The 22206-nt window shown below is 40.7% G+C and overlaps 1 protein-coding gene across 5 annotated transcripts in view; it reads left to right on the top strand.

Moving 5' to 3' along the window:
* Positions 1 to 19927, top strand: part of INO80D (INO80 complex subunit D) — a 45439-nt gene extending 25512 nt beyond the window's left edge. For 3 of the 5 annotated variants that reach the window (XM_083842238.1, XM_083842235.1, XM_083842236.1), the window contains 5 exons: positions 1989 to 2098; positions 3512 to 3645; positions 5025 to 5242; positions 5642 to 5799; positions 6747 to 19927. In XM_083842238.1, the coding sequence (XP_083698364.1) occupies positions 1989 to 2098; positions 3512 to 3645; positions 5025 to 5242; positions 5642 to 5799; positions 6747 to 7915 (1789 nt within the window). In that variant the 3' untranslated portion in view covers positions 7916 to 19927. The remainder of the gene's footprint in view (positions 1 to 1988; positions 2099 to 3511; positions 3646 to 5024; positions 5243 to 5641; positions 5800 to 6746) is intronic. The other 2 variants (XM_083842239.1, XM_083842237.1) reach the window with 2 other exon arrangements.
* The last annotated feature ends 2279 nt before the right edge of the window (positions 19928 to 22206 follow it).

Below are 22206 nucleotides of genomic sequence, written 5' to 3'. Positions count from 1 at the left end.
TGGGCAGAGTATCTAGCAGCTGCAGCTGAAATGCTGAACTGTGAAACTGGTAGGCATGCACAAGGCAGAACAGCCATGGCATATAAATGTCTGCCTGCAGGGTAAAATAAACGTGGCATACAGTATTTTCCATGCAGACAGGCATTTTTCAGCTTTTTGTTCTAAAATGTGGATCATTTGTTCAGTTCTAGCTGGGCCTGACTTGTGAAATGTCATGAGAGAAGTTAGTGGCCCGCAAAAATTTATTGTTGTTAGTTAATCTATGTATTTTGGCTAGCTACAAATATCTGGTACTTTAATAAGTCCAGTTCTTTAGAGCGTGACCAGTCTGGTTCTTTAGTTCCCTGCTTCAATAGATTTCTTTTTTCAGACAGCATTGTTTTTTTGTGTTTGTTTTTGTTGTTTTTTTTTAAAGTCAGTATCTCCTCTTAATTCTCTTCCCAGCAAATCAAACTTAAGCTGATGCTTTTTGTTAGATTTAACTCAATCTAACATTAAATGAAACTCGGCAACAAAATAAATATCTTCTAACAACTCTGAAGGTTACCTTCTGTGGGAATTCTTTCTAGATAATGTCAACATCCCTCCAGCTCTCAGCGTACTGAGAGTTGGTTGATTCATATGTGTACAGAGACAGAGTAAGTCTGAACTCTGGTGTTATGTCTTGGGTGCCAGCAGTTTCCTTTGTTTTTCTGGTTTTGCTTTACAGAGTGTGTGACTATGGGGGTGGGGAGAGCTGACATGAGAGGCAGGCAGGGTGCTGAGAGTATATTCTTATCATGGGATGCTCTCGTTCCTGAACAATGGGCTGTAGTTTGTGGCAAGTGGAGGGTTTATTGCTGGGGAAGTGGAGTGATGCTGGGAGAGCTGCTCAGAGGTGTAATGTAGAGGTACATGACTAGTTTATGAAGATGCATAAAAGTCTCCAAACTTAACCTACAGTAAAAACCTTGCCATAACTGACAACGCTTGCTGGGTTTTTCATTATTAAGGCCTTTTATCGCACAAAAGATTAAATTGTTCTGGGTAGACTAGCAAAGCCAGGTATGTCTGTCATCACTGCTCTGGTTGAATTAAGTAACCACAGTCTTTTCAGTTATGAAATGTTTCACAGGGGTAATATTGCTAACTAAAACTTTGCTCAGTCAAAGTGCAGTTGATGACAGTAAAGGCTGAATGAAAACAGTCAGGCTACAGACAGCTTTTTGTCAACCTAGAAAACAGCGTGTACAGAGGTGAAATTCAGCCCTGGAACCGCCAGCTTTATCTACATAAAGGTGACAAATGCCTTGAGAGCAGGCTAACACCAAGCGAGCTGTGTAACGCTTGCAGTACTCATCCACACTGCTGACTGGTCGCCTGCTTGTGTTCAGGCTCAAAGCACTGAGGCTGTGCTGAAGAAACGCTCAGCTCCGGGCACCTGCTGGTGGATTGGGCTGTAGCACATTGATGGAGGAGAGCTTTTACCCATGTTGAGCACGCTCAGGCTCTGCCACTCCAGAGCTCAGTCTGAGTTTGTCTGAGCACATGCTTGCATGTAAGCTCTGGGGATGCTCGGCATGTTTTGATTTATGAACAGGCTTGAAAGTGCACTCGACTGCCTGTGTGGGCATACCCAATACATCGTATTCTGAAGGTTGACCTTATTTTAAGGGTCGCCTATGGTGACACCTACTGCTGTTCTGGACTCTGTTGCAGGGTATAGTAGTATTTACATGGTAGCAGCACATAGCACCTCTCATTACAATTAATGTCCCATGAAATAAACAATAATCCCGTTAACTGCATCATACCTTCACCTGTCATTGACATCTATTCTGTATCCCTGTTCAGAGTGTGGTAGTAGTGTGCACCCATCTGGATCATGACATACACACACGTGTGCTATAAGTTTCATTCTACTGTGCCACAGTCAGTGGAATAGTCATGCTAAATTACCATCTGAGGCTGCGTTTTTGACTTCAAACTCTTTTATGCTTTTGTTTCAGCACAAGCCAAGCGAGGCAGAGAGATGCAGAACCGACAACCTGTAGTGGGACTTCGAAAGGAGAACAGTGCACTAACAAGGCCCTTCCATTCACCAGGCATTGTTTTCAGCGTATCCTCTTAACTAAGTTTGAGAGTTGTATTCAGGGGTGGAATCAGTCCTGTCCTATGCACGAGGCCCACAGAAAGGAGGAGGCACACTAGATATGAGGTTTGAGTCTGAGGGCTATAAACAGGCTTGCCTCTGACCTGGAATACCTAAGAATTCTGCAGACTTTGTCTTTTTATAGATGAATACTTGTTGGAGGTTTTTGTTGTAGTAATTCCTTTTGTTTGGTGTTTTTGTTTTTGGTATTTTAAGTGACTAGTGCTTATCTGTTCCAGTTGCCATCAGACAGCAGCACCTTTTCAGTTTTTAGGTTACAAATGCCTTGTTTTTCTTGGTTGATTTTTGCAGGTCTTAAAAAAAAAAAAATTGTCTGCAGAATAGTTCAAAAACCTCTCTGAGAGAGTATCATGGTGTGCAGCTGTGTTGGGGATTTTCCTTGTGATTTAGAATTTTATTTTATTTTATTTCTAAGGTCAAGAGGTCTTGTTTGTGGGTGTATGTAGTGTAGAGAAGTCAAGAATACTCAATTTTGCATTCATTCCCATTTTGTTCCCTCTGCACTTTCTTCACTAAGAAGAAATTTCCAATTTCCTCTCCTAAAATTAGGAAGCTTTTGGTTCTGGCCCTTCTGTCAAAGTCTGCAATCCAGACTGCCTTCTCCAGGCATTTTCCATTTTCTTTGTCCTTTCTTTTTTGCATTTTAACATTTTCTGAACATACATAGTGATGCTGAGGTTAGAATCAGTCTGAGAACTGTTCCAAGGTGGAAAGAATACTTCTAATGTTTGAAAAAACACAATGAAGTATCTGTTTGATTTGCTTTAAGACGAGAAACATTTTTATTCCTGCAGGGGATTTTTCTGAAGGAAATCTCAGCGAGCTTACGTTTAGATTTACTTGACCTTTCTGTCTGATTGCACATCTTTTTTCAGAGTAGCGGGAAGAATCTTGAAACTTCTTTGTCTGTGCTCTAAAGATAAATGCCAAGAATGTACCTCAAAAGATTGAATTAAGAAATAGTCTTTCTTTAATGTTTCAGTAAGGATTGTCATTAGTCTGTAAGGAAATAGTCCTGTTGACTACACTGCTTCAACTGGTACTATTGATCTATTGATTAAGACTCCAGGAAAAGGCTTCTTTTTGCTAAGAACTCATTAGTGAAATAGCTGCTTCCATAAAACTATCTCAATATATAATAAAATCATTAGTGATTCTGCATGAATGCAGTTTTTCACTTTAAAAGTTGGGTTTGAGCCTTACCTAGCTTTGAACTTGAATAACAAAGTTAAGATACTCATTAAAAATAGCATCTATGGACAGATAGAGTTGAAGGCTCTGATCTTTATCAGATTGATAAATCAAAGGGCGTTTCTCCATCGTTGCCTTGTGTGTTATTCCTGATGCAGAAATGCACAGATATCTTATTGAACCGTTCTCAGCAGCTCTTCTCAAGTTGCACAGCCAAGTTTGCAGATGGTCAACAGTGCTCTGTGCCAGTTTTTGACATTACACATCAGACACCTCTGTGTGAAGAACATGCCAAAAAAATGGTAAGAACAAAACCAAAAATGTAATTATTTCTTTGTATTGGGTGAACTCTTGCCTGACAGACAGCAAGTTTACAAACTTAGGAGTTCATTCCCTTTTATTTTCTTAAGAGGATAAGACATTCCCAACTAGCGTAAAGTATGCTGTAAAAATCTTTTATATACTTTTGATGATATAATAAAGTCCACATGAGAATATCCTTCACTGAAAGATATTTGACTCCTCTCCTGAATCAAGAAATAAGAAATCTTTGTGAGAGATCCTGTGGTCATTTTATGTGGACTGATTCCTGGCTCTTGGATCTGAACGTAGCATGAGTGTGTTATGGTCAGAGCACCACTTCTCAAACAACATTACTACACAGGGCCCAAAATATTTTCTAGAAGAAATGTAGATAACAATTACAAGAATAAAGATAATGGTTTTGCTTCTTCATTTACCTTTTGGTGACTAGAAAAGTTTTCTTTGATCCCCTTCAGGGGTCTGTGCATCCCAGAGGAAAAGCAGTGGCCTACAACAAGTTGAGAGAATACACAAATTAAGATGATGTCCTCTACTCACCTTTTATGCTCTCAGTCTTCCTGAACAAAATTTTTCAGATAATTCACACGCTCACTACTGTCTTGCCTTTTCTTCAAGGCAGTAGGCATAAAACTGCCCTTTTCATTTGTTCTATTTTTGGATTGCATTTTTTTTGTTTGTTTGTTGATGGTTTTTGGCCCCTAATCTCCAATAATAGTGAATTATTGAGTTTTCTGGGTTAAAATGTGAGGGCTTCTGCTGCACAAAAAGGTTTGTATGGGCTGGTTCCCCCTCTCCCAGGCAATCTTTATTGAGTCTCTCAAGACTTACTTCTGCAGCAGATAAAATCCTCTGCCATTCCCAGTATAATGGCAACTGAAAATTAATGTTGTTTTGTTTCATTTTGTAATCGGCCAGGGGGTTGCTCTTCAAAAGCAACGAGGCTTCAGTTGCTCACCCGCACCCTTTACAAGTCCCTAGCCCTAGTGTGGTGTCCCTCTTTTATGGCAGTGGGTGCTTGAGGATGGTGGCTTCAGCTGCTACACACTAACCCCAGTATTGTCACCTCACCACAGGAATGCTCCCAAAGGTTACAGTTTTTGCTCTATTTGGTTAGGGTTTGCTATGATGATTTTGTTAAGTGACATTACACACTATTTACCATACCTCATGTTTTGGTCTATGTGATTTTTGCCATTGGGATCCAGTGAGGAAGGAAACAGTTTATTTTGTGTATCTTGCCTGGGTTTAATTTAGCAATCTCTCTTGCATTATGTGTAAATGTATGTGGAACGACCGGGGCAAGGAAGGTAATATTTGTTCTTAATTTTCTCCCGTTGCTATTGTTTTATTCCCAAAGGACAATTTCTTGAGAGGGGACAGCTCCCGTAAAGTTCAGCACCAGCAGCAGAGGAAACCCAGGAAAAAAACAAAGCCACCTGCACTTACCAAAAAACATAAGAAGAAGAGAAGGCGAGGCCCACGCCGGCCCCAGAAACCTATTCCTCCTGCAGTGCCCCAAGGGAACCTCACCATGCCTGCCAGTGTCTCACTGCCAGTAGAGATGCCCCACATACGGTCAGTGGCAGCCCTGTCCCACTCTGCTCACTGCTAGCTCGAACGCTGTAAAGGAGCTTAGAAAGGTGTGATGTTGCTGTGCTGATCAGCATCTGGAGCAGTGAGATGCTTCAGGACTAGAAACTACATCTCCATGTGACTGTTGAAAAAATCTTAGAGTGGGTAATTTTAGATCTGAACAAATGTTAAATTTGATGGATACAGTACCTTGCTTCTAATGCCACATCTTGTGTATTTAATCGGTAGACTAAGTGTAAACTTCCTAAAAGCATTTTTTTCTAGATGCTTTTTTTTTTTAATTATATGGGGAAACATCTGTTATAGTTGGCTATGCATTCATAGTTTTCATTTGGAGGAATCAAAGTTGAGAACCAAGGACTAATGGTACTTTCTGTACAGGAGCCCCTCCACCCCAGAGCTGAGTGCCGATGAGCTGCCTGATGATATCGCCAATGAAATTACAGACATTCCACATGACTTGGAATTGAATCAGGAGGACTTCTCTGATGTCCTGCCACGGCTGCCTGATGACTTGCAAGATTTTGATTTCTTTGAAGGTACCATTTTATTTTAGTTTATTCTATACTAGTGCGAACACAGTCTGTGAACTGAAGAAGCAAGTATTTCTGAAACGTATGTTTTGAGGGATTGCTTGCTTTCCCAGAAAGGTAATAACTTCTAGACAAGGGAGAATGCATCTGCCTTATTGTTTGTTTGTGAGCTGTGAAATAAACCAGACTTTAAAAAGGCTGGTGTGTGTAGTTCACTGCTTGCTTTTACAATTACTGCTCTGTAAATCCTAATTGGTTTAGCTTTTTAATAATTCATTTTGCATTTTTATTGCCTGTCAGCCTTGCAGTTTAATCAAGCATATTCACAGTAATGGCATCTTTCTGCCATTGAGTGGGGCTGGAATCACAGTCAATGTTGGCCTTTTATCAAAGGAGAAGCGAGTGAAAATAAAGTCTTTAAATGCATTTTTGAAACTAGCTTTTGATCAGAACTGTGCATGAATTCCTGGATTCTAAAGCTCAGTACCTATCACAGGTAACAAAGAAATTAGAACAGCCCAGACTTGGGGGATGTGATTTCTTTGCTCATTTTCAGATCTGATATGACATCAGTGTGTGTTTGACTTGAAATTAACCTAAATTGTACTGATCGTGTACATTTGAGGCTGTGTGGTAAACAGAAGGGACTGCTTGTGTTATTGCAGCATTGATTTTTTAATCTAGTGAGTTCAGGGGGTATCTTGCACTGCAGTATGTGGAAGAGGAAGGGGAGAATTCCACAGGAGATGAAGGTGTAATTTCTAGTTTTTCTTACACTGCTTACCTAGTCAACACTCGTGAAGGAAACTTTCTCTGTACTGCAAAGCCATTCTGGAAGCTTATCATACACTGCGGCTCTGTACTGAGCTCTCTTCACCTTTGCATCCTTAGAGTACCAGTGTTGGGCTTACCTGAGATGAGTTTTCTAATTTCTGGTTGCTCTGTTTCTGCAGGTAAAAATGGAGATCTCCTTCCGACTACAGAAGAGGCTGAAGAACTGGAACGGGCCCTACAGGCTGTAACTTCTCTTGAGTGCCTGAGTACCATTGGAGTACTTACACAGACAGATGGTGTGCCAGTTCAGGAGCTGTCAGATAGAGGGATAGGGGTGTTCTCTACAGGTGCTGGAGCTCCAGGAATGCAGTCCTTGAGTCGAGAGGTTAACACCGATCTGGGGGAGCTGTTGAATGGGCGTATAGTACATGATAATTTCTCCGGTCTGGAGCTGGATGAGAACTTGCTCCGTTCTGCTACCTTGTCCAACCCACCTACGCCCCTGGCAGGGCAGATCCAGGGGCAATTCTCAGCCCCAGCCAACGTCGGCCTTACTTCTGCCACTCTGATAAGCCAGAGTGGCCTTGGGGAGAGAGCCTTCCCAGGACAGTTTCATGGACTTCATGATGGCAGCCATGCCTCCCAGAGGCCCCACCCTGCCCAGCTGCTGAGCAAGGCAGATGACCTGATCACCTCACGACAGCAATACAGCAGTGACCATTCACACTCCTCACCCCATGGAAGCCATTATGATAGTGAGCATGTGCCGTCTCCCTACAGTGACCATATCACATCCCCTCACACCACATCCTTTCCTGGTGATAACTTGGCAGCTACCTTCTCAGCAGAGATGCCCATGATGGCACAGCACTTGCTCCCAACTCAGCTGGATGTGCCACTTAGCGGGGTGGTCAACCCCAGAACTCACTGGGGAAATCTTCCTGTCAATCTTGGGGACCCCTCTCCGTTTAGCAACCTTCTTGGTGCAGATGGACACCTCCTGTCCACCTCCCTGTCCACACCACCTACCACCTCGCACTCAGAGACCACACAGCCTGCCTTCGCCACTGTGACCCCCAACAGCTCCAGTGTGCTTCCGGGGTTACCGCAGACCAGTTTCAGTGGCATGGGTCCTGCCTCCGCTGAACTCATGGCCTCCACCTCCCCTAAGCAACAGCTCCCTCAGTTCAGCGCAGCCTTTGGGCACCAGCTGAGCTCCCACAGTGGCATCCCCAAGGACCTGCAGCCCAGCCACAGCTCCATAGCTCCTCCCACGGGCTTCGCAGTGACCGGTGCCACCGCTACCAGTACCAATAACGCATCCGCGCCCTTCACCACCTCCAACTGAGCTTGTCTGCCTGGCTATGTGCAGGTAGATGGGGGACCTGTGTTTTCTATCTTTCCTTTCTCCTTCCTTCCTTTTCTTTATTTTTTCTGTCCTCTCTTTTTTTTTTTTTCTTAAGAGGGGGTTAAGAAGAAAACCCCTGCTTCAGTACTGACCAGGGTTAGCCCCCTGTGAACCTTGCTGTAGCGTTCACATGTGCTTGTTATGCACCGGTGCTCATTTATTGCAGGCAGGTTCACCGTTCCCCAATAATTCCTTAAGGATACAGCACAGTTACTGGATGTAATTGATCTTAGCAGTAAGACCTAGAATTGGGAAGATACCTCAGATTACTGATGCATGTTACTGTTTCCTAGGGTTCGGATCAGTGCTTGCCATCCCATTAGCATCTGCTATAAAGTTTTCCTGTGGGCAGAAGTCTTGATTTTTATTTTTTAATTTTTGATTTTCTCTCTTTTTTAAAAAAAACAAACAAACTTTTTTTTTCCAAAGGTAGCATCTGGCATTGAAAACTTGGCTGCACACATTGATTTGAGAATGGTGCACTGAAGTCCTAAAACAAGACCATGGTTCTGGGATGAGTTTGACAGTTTCTTAAAATAGTGTCTTGACCTCCTCCGTGTGCGTGTGTGTGTTTGGGGTGCAGGGAGCAGCAGTTCCTTTTCTTTTGGTGAAGAAGTGGGAGTTATTCCCTTCCAGAACTGGTCACTGTTCTTACTGCATGCTGACTTTTGTTTTTTGTGATGATGATTTTTAATTCATTGAGCAGCAAGGGGACCAATTGACTGGTTGCCCAGAAATCTGAAGGCTGATGCAAAGTTAGCCCAGGGAAAAAGAAAAAAAAAAAAAGAAAACCAGAAAGATTGAAACAGAATCATGGTACAGTGAGGATTCCTGTGCAGAAATTCCCTCCCTTGCTGAATTACTGTGGCCTTGTAGCATTGATGATTTGCCTTTTCAAGTGTGGCTTTGTCCCAGACTCTTTGTCTGACAGGCTGACAGGTATTTCCCAGCTGAAACTGGAAGAATTCGGTTGGTATTCTGCCCATCCACACAAGTCTAGTTCAGACCCTTTGGTAAGTTCCAAATGGATGCATTTCTCAAATTATTACTAGCTACTGAGACTTTCTTGGTTAGCTTTTTTTCTCCTGGGAGCCATATAGTTTTTGAGACACTTGTGGGATTTGATGCTCTGTACGTGAAGCTGAATGTACGTAAGGAACTAGCAGGTACCTATCAGTAGTCATGGCTAACCAAAAGAGAAATCTCTAAAGCAAAATAGGGAGATAAGAATTCCTCTTGTCTGCAGGACAGTTCTGCTTTTACTGCCTACCTGCTGAAGGATAGTATTAAGACTCTTTGGTAGTAATTTCAGTTCTTAAAGAATGGAGTCCACTAGCTTTTAGATTTATTTTATTAATCCAAGGGGTAACAGCAACAGAAATCCTGAGGTGTTTACTTGTATCTCTTTATCAGGAAGTGAGAAAAGAAATTTGCTTGTGACTTTATAGGGCTCAAACTTGCTACTGTACACTGACTTGGACTGTAACAGTAACTTCTGTTTAATTAGTATAAGTCTTTACTCTTCTTGGTTTGTTTCTGAGATGCAGATGAGAGAGAACAGAAAAACCCACATTTCAGTCTCTGACTGTAGAAGACATTTCCTTCTACCTTACAATAAAACATCCTACCTGCATGTATTCTAGTCTAATCCAGAAAATGGAGATACCAAGCACATGTTATAGGGAGGCCTAATACATTGTTTGAGCAAGGGATCATTGAACTAAGTTTAATTAGTATAGAAATACATTTTTTAGCAGTCAGACCCGCACCAAAATCTCTGACCCAAACCTCTCCTTTCATCTTGTTAAGGAACGGAGTTTAAATGGGACAGGTCTTGTCTTTTTACTATCATAGCAATCATACTATCCCATTTCTTGAAAGATCTGTCCTCCTTGAACATAAAGGAGTATGGATGATGCGTATGTCCTGTCTGAAATTGCAAGTGTATGTGGGTGGAGGAAACAAAAATGATTTTGATGCTTCTGTTGTTATGAAGTCCTTATTTCATACTTGGTAAAATAGATCTTAATAATATAAGCCGAATATTTTTAAGTGGTGATTTAAATATGTTTGTAACATTTAAATGTTTTTAAATCATGTAAAAAGTTGAATTGAAGCCTATGAAATCCTGCTTGTGATTGTCCTGCTGATTGAGGAATGCCCAGTGGTATTGTGAAATGAGGCAAATCTGACAAGGCATTTATTTATTTTTGTATTATGTTCCCCACACTTTGTTGAGGAGACAACTGTTTGATTTGCAAATGATTTTCCTTGTGTCCATATACCTTCTTCAATGTGTTCTGGATGACTGGTTGAAAAAGAGTGGAGAACTAGTATACCAAATGGTTAATTCTTTAATCTGCTTGTGTATTCATGTCATTTTAGAGGATGTTAATTTCTTAAATTGGTTTCAGGACTTTGGTCTTGAAATTATTCTTGTGCCCATCAAACTCTCCAGTGAAGCTGCAGCTAGTGCAGATTAATTTGCCCCACATTAGATTTCTCTTTCTTAGCAAGTGCTGGGTGGGAAGGAAGGAGAGGAACCTGAAGTCAAGTTCTGCTTGCTCACATCACTATAAATTTCCGAGGAGCTCTTTGGTTTAAGGTCACTGTGTGTTTGTACTGGTGTAACTCAGAACAAAATTCAGCTCCTAACCTAAGCATTGATTTAGTCAGGAAATTTTAAAAATTGTCAAAACTACGCGGGTTCATAATTCCCATTTGAAATCAATGGCCATTATGTACCTGTATTCCTTTAAGGCAGCCTAGGATATCAACTCTCTTCCCCCACTTAGACTTCAGTTTTGTATATCCCTAGATGTCTTTTCCCAGAAAAGTGACTACGTAACATTTTTCAGTGAGCAAACTAAGTTTGCAATAAAGCTGCACTATTAAAAATAAATTTCTGTTTGTATACATTTGAAATAGGAATCCCTCTGTCCGGTCTGATACAGAGTTCTGAAATGGGCCACCACTCTTGCCTTTTCCTGGTTCACCTCCCATTTTTTCACGGCCAACAATACAGCCTACCAAGCAGTTAGGGGTTTTGATCTTAGGTTTACAGGATGAATCCTGCAGGTGGGCTTCTACACCAACACAACTCACTGAGTTCAGTGAATCAGCATCCTGCTGTTGGGTATGAGAGACCCAATTTGAGAGTTTGTGCAGCCAGAGATGTTTCACACCTCTTCCTCTGGGACATACTGCAGGTCTAGTTAAGGTAGTCCTTACAGTTGCTATTTTTGTGGTTCCCTAATAGAGTCCATGCTCTCTTGCAGAGGTTTTTGAATATCATCTCCTCATACAGCAATTAGCACTCTAATCACCCTTTCACCAAAGAGTCAGTGTAGCAATTTCAGTCCATTCATTTGAGATGGTCAATATCTATCTCGTCCTTTACATGTTAACAAATTGAATAAAGCTAGTTTAACTTAAAAGTTAATTTCCTGACATAAGATTTCAGTTTTAAAGAATAGAGGGGAAAAAAAGAGGCCTAGAAAAAAATACCAGTAAGATTGGTTTTGGTTAATAGCAGCACCTCAATTAGTCTTTGTACAAAAGTGTAAGTACTGACAGAATGACACGTAATGGTGTATGGAGGCTGGTCAGAAGCAGCCTCGTGCCGGCCTGGTGTCTAAGACATTGTTAGACATGCTTTGATGTTTCCTTTCACTTAGGAAGATTTCATGCCAGCTTTGAGGGGAGCTGTATGTACTTTGATACCTCAAGGCTGATTTGTTCTTGGGCCTTGTAATTGCTGTGATGCAAGAAGATGGAAAAGATGCGTTGTGTTGTCCTGTCCTGCCTTCCAGTCCCCCCCAGGTTCTTGCTTAGTTCTCTTGTTGGTAGCAAGCTTCTCTGTATCTTTGGGCAGAGAAGTTAGTGAAACATTTAAGCTGATAATGCTGAGGGGTAGCACAGGTGTAGGTCTGCCTCTTGCCATGTGGAGAAGACTGCGACAGCTAGATGTCCCACTTCACCCAGCAGGCTAGCGAATGAGGAATCATACCTCTCATTTGCAGACGTTGAAAAATGCCTTGAAGGTTACAGCCTGTTCGGTGAAAATCAGAGATGGTGTCACAAATACAAATGCAAAGAAAAAGATATTAACAGCCATCCATAACCGGAAAGAGAAGCCAAGGGAAGTTGCTGCCTTTTTTGAAGAGGGAGGAGCTGTTAGTTCAGTAATTTGGAAGCCCTGATGTAAGCTGTTAGGTACAGTCTGATGCAGCTGGCACCAGGACATGGCCCAGGCAAAGGGCCTGCGGCTGAACATGCAGACTAGTAGCCAGATTCACTTTGGAGCTTCATTTTGCTGTAACCACATTTAAATGCAGTCTAGAATTGAATTGGCTTGCCAGGGTCTCAAGAAGAAGTAAAATAAAGCCTGTAAAGGTGTCTTCACTGAGAAGTTGGCCCTAGTGGTTAAAAACATGCTGTTGGTCTGCATCCAAAACTCCAGCTGCTCCACCTGTTGCTGCAGCAGCATGGCTGTTGCATTTCTCTGTAGGCCTCAGCAGCGCTGATGAGCACCAGCTCATCAGCAGAAGAGTCAGGTCCTGGTGTCGACTTTTTGCAGACTCTGGAGGGCAGGGACAGTGGCAGGAGGAGTTTTCGGACAACTTAACCTGCAGTGAGGCGTTTGTGTGGGTGTCTGGGCAGCTTTCCTGATGGGATATTTCTTTTTGCTTTTATATTTTTGCCATTACATGTGAAGGGGAGTCTCCTCCTAGTGTAGGTCTTTTGCAAGGCCCTGTGGTGGCGGAAATACTAAATGAAGGAATACGTTTGGGCTAATGCACCGACCATATCTTTAGGTCTTTCTGATCTGATCATACAGTTGTTCTGATCTTTTGGGTGACATTTAGTAGTGGGGTGTTGTGGGCTGCTTCTCTTGTCTCTCCTCTCCTCAGTCCTTTGTTTACTTCCCCTCTGCGTTCTTCACCATTCTTTTTTTTTATTCTCCCATTCTCAGATACTTCTCCAATATAAGTAATGCCAACCGCTAAGTCTTCTGTGGCTTGGTCTTGAGCGAATGTGACTGTAAAACGAAAAGGAGGAGAGATTCCAGCAATTCATAGCACACATTTTGGGTGCTAGAACGACCTGAAATATTTCTCAGAGCAGTGAGTAAGATCTTTTTTCATAACACAGTGAGTGATACGTTATGAATTAGATGCTGTGGTGCCACCTTGATCCCAGGAGTGCACACGTTAGCCGTAAATGTGTAGGCATTTTTAGCAAGCATCTACCTTTTCACAGATTCCTCTTGTTTTGTGAAGTGCATCAGTAGAAAATAATGAAGACAAATTTTAGGTGATTCTTTTTAATAACCTGCATGAAGAAGTCCAACTAAAAGTAAGGACAGTTGGTGGAGAAAAAAATCTACATTTGTGTTTACTATGCTTAAATCTGGACTTTAGGTGAGGTCATGGTCATCAGAGACCTTAGTTCTATCAGCTGTATTTTGTTTTTGTCTTTACAACTAGACAATAATGTTGTTGGAAAAGAAAAGTTTGGGGAAGAAAGAGGAATTGCAGAAGAAGTGTCTTGGAACAATTTTCTCACTCATGTCTTCAGCCACTTTAAAAAAAAAAAACAGTGACTTGGTTTTGGGAGCTTTTTCCTTTGCTGTTCTGCTACTTGTCTCATGCTTGTTGAGTTCTTTGCTTTTCCCTGTTTTATTCTGCTTCCACATACTTGTTGTCTGGCTACTTTGGAATAAGGTGACATAGTGGAAGCATGAGAGAAGACATTGGGTTTGGCTGTAGATGGACATCAGTAGTTGGAGACGTCTTTCTTTTTCCATCTCCTTAAAGTAAGTTTTCAGTCTTCCCTGGCTCACAGAATTCAGTTTGGAAGTGAACAGGATGAAATTCAGGCTTTTGACCTTAAAACTGTACATAGTCGATGTAGAAAAATGCATTCTTCATACTCCTTTCCCTTGCTAGGCCCCCAAACACACGGTGAGTTATACAGAGTACATGCGTATGAAAATGCGCATGTTGAACTTGGTCCAGCAATGCTATTGCTTTACCCAATTTCTGTCTTTGTCAGCCGGTGCCCACTGAAGTGAATTCTGGATAGGTGATGTCCCCAGATATCCTCTGGAAAACTTTAACTTCGGTGCAGATTGCTCTAATGTAGCTGACTGCTATGTCATTTGCTTCTACTTTGGAGTGGACTGATTTACCCTGAAATGACTCTAACCTGCGTCTCAAAGCGTAGTTGGTTCCAGTGAAAACAGATTCATTCTGAAGTGACAGACAGTTCGGTTCTCATGCAAAATACCTACATCCTACCAGAAGGGGTTGAACCAGTTTCTCTGACAGTGATTACCTTCACTGTACAGTTTTGGGTATGTCTCAGGGATTCCTTGTGGAAATAAGGGCAGTTAACAAAAAAAAAAAAGTAAATAGTTTTAAAAGTAAATAATAATTTAAGGTAGAGCGTCATCTAAGTGAGAGCGCAAGAAAGAGAAATCCTTGTTCAGTTTTCTAGTCCAGTGTCTGGCTTAGGGACTCTTTCTCTTCTCGGGGCTCTCATCTCAAGTTCAACATACAGAATCTTTTTCATCACGCTCAGCTTTAAACTTTTTATTTAAAGATACCCTTCCCCAATGAGCTTTCAGAATACTTATTGTAGATTTTAAGAGAAATGGTATATTAATTTATGCTATTAACATCACCTCATAAATTATAAGTTTTATACTAAAGCTGTATTGAGTGTAATGAATTATGTTGCATATGTGTTTTTAATAGCTATAAAATTATATACAAGCTTTTTTGGAAAAAACAAACTAGTGAAGCACCTTTTTACACTGGATCTTTGCCGTGTCAAGGTGTACAGCTATTCTTTGCTACCTTGCAGATATCTATATCTATATCTATATATAGATATATATATATAAATAAAATAAAATGGTATCCTGTATCAACAAAGCATAGAACTCTTTTTAACCCTTATATTACTGTTCCGATAATTCTTTTTAAATTTTATTTTGAGTGTTACATTCTGCAATAATTTATCTGTGGTTTGTACCTATGATTAGAAATTTAGTTACAGGGTAAATAGATCAAATTAAAAAAATCCAACTACTGTAGCTGGAAGTTGTGAACCAAGTTTGTAAGACCTTTTTTTTTTTTTTAATGTATTTATTTCCAGTTAGCTCTGTGAGTTGGAATTTGAAAAGTCAGAACATTAGGAATCTACAGTGTCTTATTCAGGAATTTTCCCCCTCCTTTCCTCACAAAAGGAATTCCCACTGTGACTTATAAATAGAATTAGACTGCTTGTGTGCATGTATGTATTATATATACACACAAAAGATATGCATTGGGGGGGATGTATGTGCGATACGAATGTGTATATTGTATGTAGGTCATAGTTTTGTATAGAGAGAAGTAGTTGAGAGGTGATGGAATGTATTGTAGAAATGTGATTATTTAGTAGGGGGTTATTATGTCCTCACTGTTGTATAAATAACTCAAACTCTCTACTACATAATCTTCTGTTATAAGGCTAACTCTGATATCATGTCAATTTTACTGTTTTTTCAATGAGTTGCATTGAGCCCTGTTTAAAATGCCATGAAAATACCAAGTTTCCAAAGACAGCCTTTAAATAAAATAAATGGGGGAGGAAAAGGGATGGGAGAATTGAGTGTTATTTTTCAGAAGAAATTCAAATGGGAAGGTCTGTATTTGGTGGGATGGTGTGACAGAGGGATTACTTTATTTTTGCAAATTAATACCCGAATCTCCCATGGTCTGACTTAGAAAATGTGGTCAATCAGTTGTACTTGTGTTTTCAAATTAGGTTGTAAGGGGTACTGTTTATGGACTGATCTCCATTCTGTAAAAGCGTCTTGTTTTCAAAGTAGATTCTTTTCTCTCCTGAAGGTCTTTGTATGTATTGATTTTTGCCAAAAAAAATTGCTGTTGTGGATTGCAGAGCAATATATACTTACAGTCCAGGGAGTTTCACTTGTGCTGTGAAATTCTGAATTTAATTTTGTCCACTTAGCTTTTCTCATAATTGGAGAAGCAAAATTTCTTTATGGGAGTTCTCACTCAAAACTGTGAGGAATCAGAAATACTCATGCTTTTGCTTACTCTTCATACTGTTCATCAGTTACAATATTTAGGCTGGAGAAAATAAAAACCTATTTGTTATTCATTCATACAGTATCACTTTTAGTGATGGTGATCCTGGTGACTTTAAAATCTGTTTAGAAAAACAGAGCTTCCAATATGGCACAGACTTTTTTTTGAAGTTTTTTTTTTTTTGAAGTGCATTTGCAAATTGAATGTCAATGTTTTTGTACATCCCCCTCCCTCCCAGTATGTTGGTGCCCCCAGACACAGCTCCCCCCCCTACAATTCCTTTCTTGCGCATGTGCATGTACAAGTGAACGGGCAGGGAGGTGGAATTTGTCAGAGGCCTTTCCTTCTCATCGTTTGGTGGTAATGTGGGAGTCAGCAGCATAAATCTTTATGCCTTTATGTGGAAAAATAGGCCCATTTTTGTGTATACCTGTACAGAGAGAGATATCTGTATATGAGATGTTGGTAGCACTTTGCTGAATGTGGACTTGCCCTCATGATGTACAATAAATACATATGAATGCAATCGATCTAAGTCTATATATACAAGCATACAGATACGTAGATGGAATATGCGTAGTATCACACACATTAGTTGTAACATGAATAAGTGTGTGAGCTAAAGAGAGAGACTATCTGTGTAGCCTGTGCGTAAGAGGTAAGCACTTGTGCCAAACAAGGTGGTTTTAATTCTTCTGAAGGATTTGGATGACATCAGTAATGGGTCTGATCTTGGTCACCATTGTTTTTTTGTTACCTCAGCCCTCGAAGTCGAATTTCCTTGGTACGTTTCTGCCTCTCTTTATGTTAATACGTGTTGAGGCCTCTTGCAATGCCGACCTCTTCTGCTTCGCTGCTTCATTGCCTCCATTCCAGCTCCTCTTTGCCCCGGTATCCCTAAAGCTTATCTTGCTGGCAGTAATTGGCTTTAATGGCCCAATCCAGCTCTTCTTATGCGTTAGGGAAATTCTCTTGGTGACTGTAGTGGCAGCTGAATTGGGCCCTAAGCACTTGCTTGATCTTAGGCAGATTTTTCCAGATACTCAATAGTGCTTGACCATGACTGTGATTGATTTGCAGATGAACACAAGCTTTTCTTAGAAAACTGATGCAAAGCTACCTAGCATATTAAAAGGTTAACCCAGCACCATAATTTAGAGGTGAATACTCAAAACTAGAAAAACAAATTGTCTGAAAAAGATCTTAAATTTTCAGCCCTAGGTAGAAAAGGGAGCTCAGTATGTGTTTCCCGTAAGGAAAGCAGGAGTCGGAAGGCAGCCTTGTGCTGTGTTCCGAGCAGTGGTGGTGTCGTCAAACATATCAAGAGAAACACAGCTCGTTACATTTTATCATTAAACATTTTAAAATGAGCTGCGGAGTTGACCATTAGCATGCTAGTACTTTGCATCTCATTGTGTCTTGAATGACTTTGCTTATGCAAGGAAATTGTTAAGTATTTTATTTTCTGTTTTCTGGCTAAATTGAGTTCCCATATCCTTTTAGCAGAAAGCAGCTGTCAGAAACCTGCTCAGTCACATGTAAGCACTGTTGAAACTCATAGCTAGCTTACGTTTTGGTTTCAATGGAGAGCGCTGTTCCAGTTCTGTCATCGAGCCCTTCCTGCATTCCACACCTTCAGTCTGGGTATGGCACTATTTTTCTTGGCCACGATTCAGCCATGGAATTTTTGTCTTCCTTGCATTTCTATTAGAAAAAGGTAACTGATGTACTGTTCCATCTGAGCTTTCATGCAATCATACATGACAATTTCTATGATACATATGTTTGGGCGTGTGTATGGGTATGTCTGTGTACTGTGTGTGTATAATACATATTTATATGCACACATATATTACGCTATTTCAGTTTATATATGTGGAGAACATACTCATTGGTTCTCTCCTGATATATACTCATGCATACGTATATTAAATATGTATATAGAGTGTAGATGTCCTGCATATACATGTGTATATGTTATGAACCTTGGTTGGCAATTTTTTTTATTTTTATTTTTTTTTACTTTTTACAAGTTGCTGGCCCTTATGAAATATTTTCACTGAGGCTGCATTATATAGAAGAAACGGAGAAATGTGTTATCAAAGTTTTATTTTAAAAAGGAGACTTAATTGTCTAAAGCCATTTGTAATTGTCTTTTGAATTTTTACTAGGAGGGTTGTTATTAAAAAAGAAGAAAAAAGAAAAAAAAAGAAAAAGGAAAAGAACAAAAACAAGCAGACAAGCCCTTACTCCCACCATCACTTAGATGGTCATAAGAAAGAAATGGAAAAACAAATTCCTAAGTATTTATTTCATTCAGGGTTTTCTGAGGCATACTGTAATCACATTCTGCCCCATCCCCCTTTTGTCCAAATAGAATTAATGATTCATGGTGTCTTTTACACAGCTTTCCCCATTACTTTTCCCCATTACTTCTTAAATCATCGTTCACCTACTAAATTTAGTAGTACTGATAGCACTAAGGAGATCTTATTTCTTCTGTCCTTTCCAGGAAAAATACCAGTGCATCACTATTGTGTTACGTTTTAACATACTTTGTGGAGGATGGATGTTTTTATGAAGATGTCTGTAACAAGTCTTTAACTTATTTAATGTGAGAAGCCTTCATTGAAATCTGTTGTTTGTTTCCAAAGAGTTTCTGCAACTGTTTTTTCACCATTGTACGAGGTAGTTATTCCCTTCTTATTTGATGCCTGAGGTTTTAGGGTTTGGGTTTTATCGTTGTGTATGTTTTTTTTTTATTTGCTTTGCTCTGTTTTTAAATTCCCCAAAATATTTATCTGCAAGTGGAGAAAAACAGATGTCAGAGTCCCAACCAATATCCTTTTTGCAATTAACAATAAATATCTTTGTCCTAGGTTTAATGAAAGAGAAGGTGGCAAATGGACAATCTGAAGTGCTTTAGAGGGATTGGTCACTCTTTTTAAGGCTGTCTCAGAGAAGTTTGTGTTTGGTGTCATTTTAAAGGTAGCTTGATCACACTTTGATATCAGAAACAGCCTTGTAACAAAGAGCCTCGTACAGTTGTTTGGCCACTAGAGTTAAAAGCATAAAGTTGCAGTGGGAAAGCAAAGGTGAGGCAGTGTAATTGAACCAGTGAATTGTAGCTTGCAAACGTAACTGATTTTGAAGTAACTGCATGGTAGCAAGGATTAGCAGTCTCTTACACCCCTTCCTTGTTCCCTTTCATCCCTGACATGTGTTCAGCATACCGTACATTGGGAAAAATAAACAACTTGCTACAGCAAAGCTAAATCCACCTAATGACTGCTTAAAGGGAACATACAAACTTGCACGGCCGCATCCCGTACCGCGGTGTTAGCTGGAAGACCAGCTAATGGGCACAGAAAGCCCAGTCGTGTCTGCTTCTGGGACGTGTGCCGCTTTTGGAGAGAGCAGAGCATGGGGGTGTCTGAGGAGAGCGGTCACTCGGTGCAGTCCCAGCGGCGACAGCTGCTCCTGGTGCCAGAGCGCTCGCCAACAGCACTCCAGGGGCGGGCAGGAGAGCTCCTGTTTGTACTTTCCCTTTAAATAGGAAAAGTTGGCTCACGTGTTCCTCATACTTCTCAATGAATGTACTGTATTACCATTAAAAAAAAAAAAATCAATGAAATGATAATAGATTGGTCTCCTTTTGTTATCTGGTCCTTGTTTAATTTGTTTAAGGGTTTTTGTATACAAAAGTTTACATTTTTATGTATATTTTTCTTGTGTAAAAACTGATGTAATATGTGTATAAAACACTGTATGTATTATCTGTATATAGTGTGACAAAATGATTTTCTTTCTTTCTTTTGGATGTATTAATAAAACTTGCTGTGAAGTAGCTGTGTTTTCTATGATGAAACCCTCTTCTCCAAGCCATTTTGCTAACTCCCAAATTGTACGAATATTGCCCAGGCTGAAATCTAATCCATAAACTGTTGTGGGTTTTTTGTTGCTGTTGTTGTATTTTTTTTTAAAAAAATATCCTAAGTACAAATGTCCTTTGGGTAGCAGTAGAGTCTGATTGTGCTCTGGTTTATTCTATATTGCTTTTTAATAACATTAGCTAATTAGTTTTGCAAACAAACTGGGGTCTTCAGTCTCACTCCTGATTCTAATTATAGTGCTTTCTAGCTCTGGATTACTGACCCAGGGAGCAGATCCTCTTCATCTTGTTTTCTGTTGTGAGCTGCAGAGCTGTACTTGAAATATTATTTAAGGGGTATATAAGACAAAATTCTATCACATGATGTTATGTTTTCGGGGACATATATATATATCTGTTTCATCACTGAAACTGGTAAGTTGCAGTTTGATGCTGAGGATGCCACTGGGGCTGCCTCAGCCCCAGGCAGGATGGCTGGGCAGGGGTGTATGTGGTGGCTGCCTGGATGCATAGCATGGAGAACCCTTGCTACCACATTTCTGACAGGGCTCTGCAGGAAGAAAAAGCTGCAGCTCCTGCCATGCTGCTGAGGCCGTTGTGAGCTCGGCCACCTTGTCTGTACAAAACTTACAGAGCAGTGGCCGCTCTCTGAGAGCTGCTTTTCCACAGGAGCATGAAGGATGTGCTCTTTTAACCAGAACTGTGCCCTGGACACTTTGCAGTAAGTAGGTGGTTGCTGCATCTTCCTTACAGTATTTGTTTTGTGAAGTCTTCCCCTTTTCCTTCTGCCATTGAGGGTATGTGCTGCCACTGATGTTTGCTTTTCTAGTCTCCTTCCCTAGTGCATTTGGACTTGTCTTGCAAGGGAGAAGCAGTCACGTCCTCAGTGTGACCATGCTCCAGGTTCTGATTTTCATAGGCAGTCTCCCTTAGTGCTGCTCTGATCATCAGAATAACTATTAACAGAGACTGATGATGAGAGGATTCAGTAATGTGACTCTTCTTTTTAGAAAAAAAAAAGTGTTTTAAAAAAAGTGGCCCAGCCATTCAAGACAGTGCAATTAGAGCTGCATTTTGCAGTGTCTGATTGTAATTCAGGCTGAGGGTTAAGTGGTGACAGTGAATGATGTGGTCTCCTATGCGAACATACACTGCGAAGGTCTCGCAGCAAAGGCTGTATGAGTTTATGCTGTAATATCTTACCTTCATGGGAGACAGGAGTAGCCCTTGAAAAGACAACAAAATGGCGAAAGGTAGAATAATTGATTCTTACGGGGGAAAAAATAGTTACTAAAAATGTGCTTCTAACAGGACAGCAAAAGTTGCTATTTGGTGTAAGATTTAGGGCCACAATGAGAAGTAAGGAGGAAGTTAGGAAAATGCAGGCTTCTCATGGGGAAAGACTTCCCAGCAGAAAGAGCTGCCTGTGCTTGCGTCAGGTGTGCTCCAGCATGGGCTTGGGGAGAAATGCTCCTGTACTGAGTAAGGCAGAAACCAACTGAATCACCTGAGTGGGTTTTTTTCTTCTTTTTTTCTTCCAACATTTCCATGAGCAACAAAGAAATGCTCTTGGAAAATGATTGCATGACTCTCAGCCTGCAACTTTACAAAACCAAGCAGTCATTTCTCTAGTGCCGCATTTCGAAACACAAATAGATTTTATTTGAAGTATCAGATCAGGAAGAATGTGGTACATCTTTCATTGTATTGTGCCAGTCTTCTTGAGCTCCAACAGTAGCCTTACAATAGCTGGCAGTTATTTTCTCAGGAAAGCTCATTTAGTTTGTGCTGGAAAAGCAGGTGACAAGTTTTGTTACAAGAGCAAGTGTTGCTCTCATGTTCAGTGAAGTGATTGGAAGGAGAAACCTTGACTAAATGTGGGAGCTGGCTTCCTGCAGAGGTGAAGACAGCCTCTCTCTCTTCCCACATGGCCATGGCAATTGTCCCATCTGCAGAAAATAATGGGACCGATCTTCCACGCTCCCTCCTGGGTCTTCCCACCCAAACACGGGGCTGGTGTTCTGCAGCTGTCAAATCTGAACTGGAGATGTATGATGCTTATTTGAAGGGCTAGGAGGTGATTGTTTTGTTTACTGCCATGAGCTTCAGCCCAGGAATGGCTGCCTTGTTTTACTGCTATTGCTAATTTATGGCTTGTAGAAGGTGTCAATGAATAGACTTGGTAAAACTGAAGTGTTGTGTTAAAATGTCCCTGAAGGAAAAGGGGCCGTGGG

Source organism: Anser anser (assembly GCF_964211835.1).
Source record: "Anser anser genome assembly, chromosome: 6".
Lineage (NCBI taxonomy): Eukaryota > Metazoa > Chordata > Aves > Anseriformes > Anatidae > Anser > Anser anser.
Note: the sequence above shows the minus strand (reverse complement) of the source record. Positions and strands in the feature narration are given on the sequence as shown.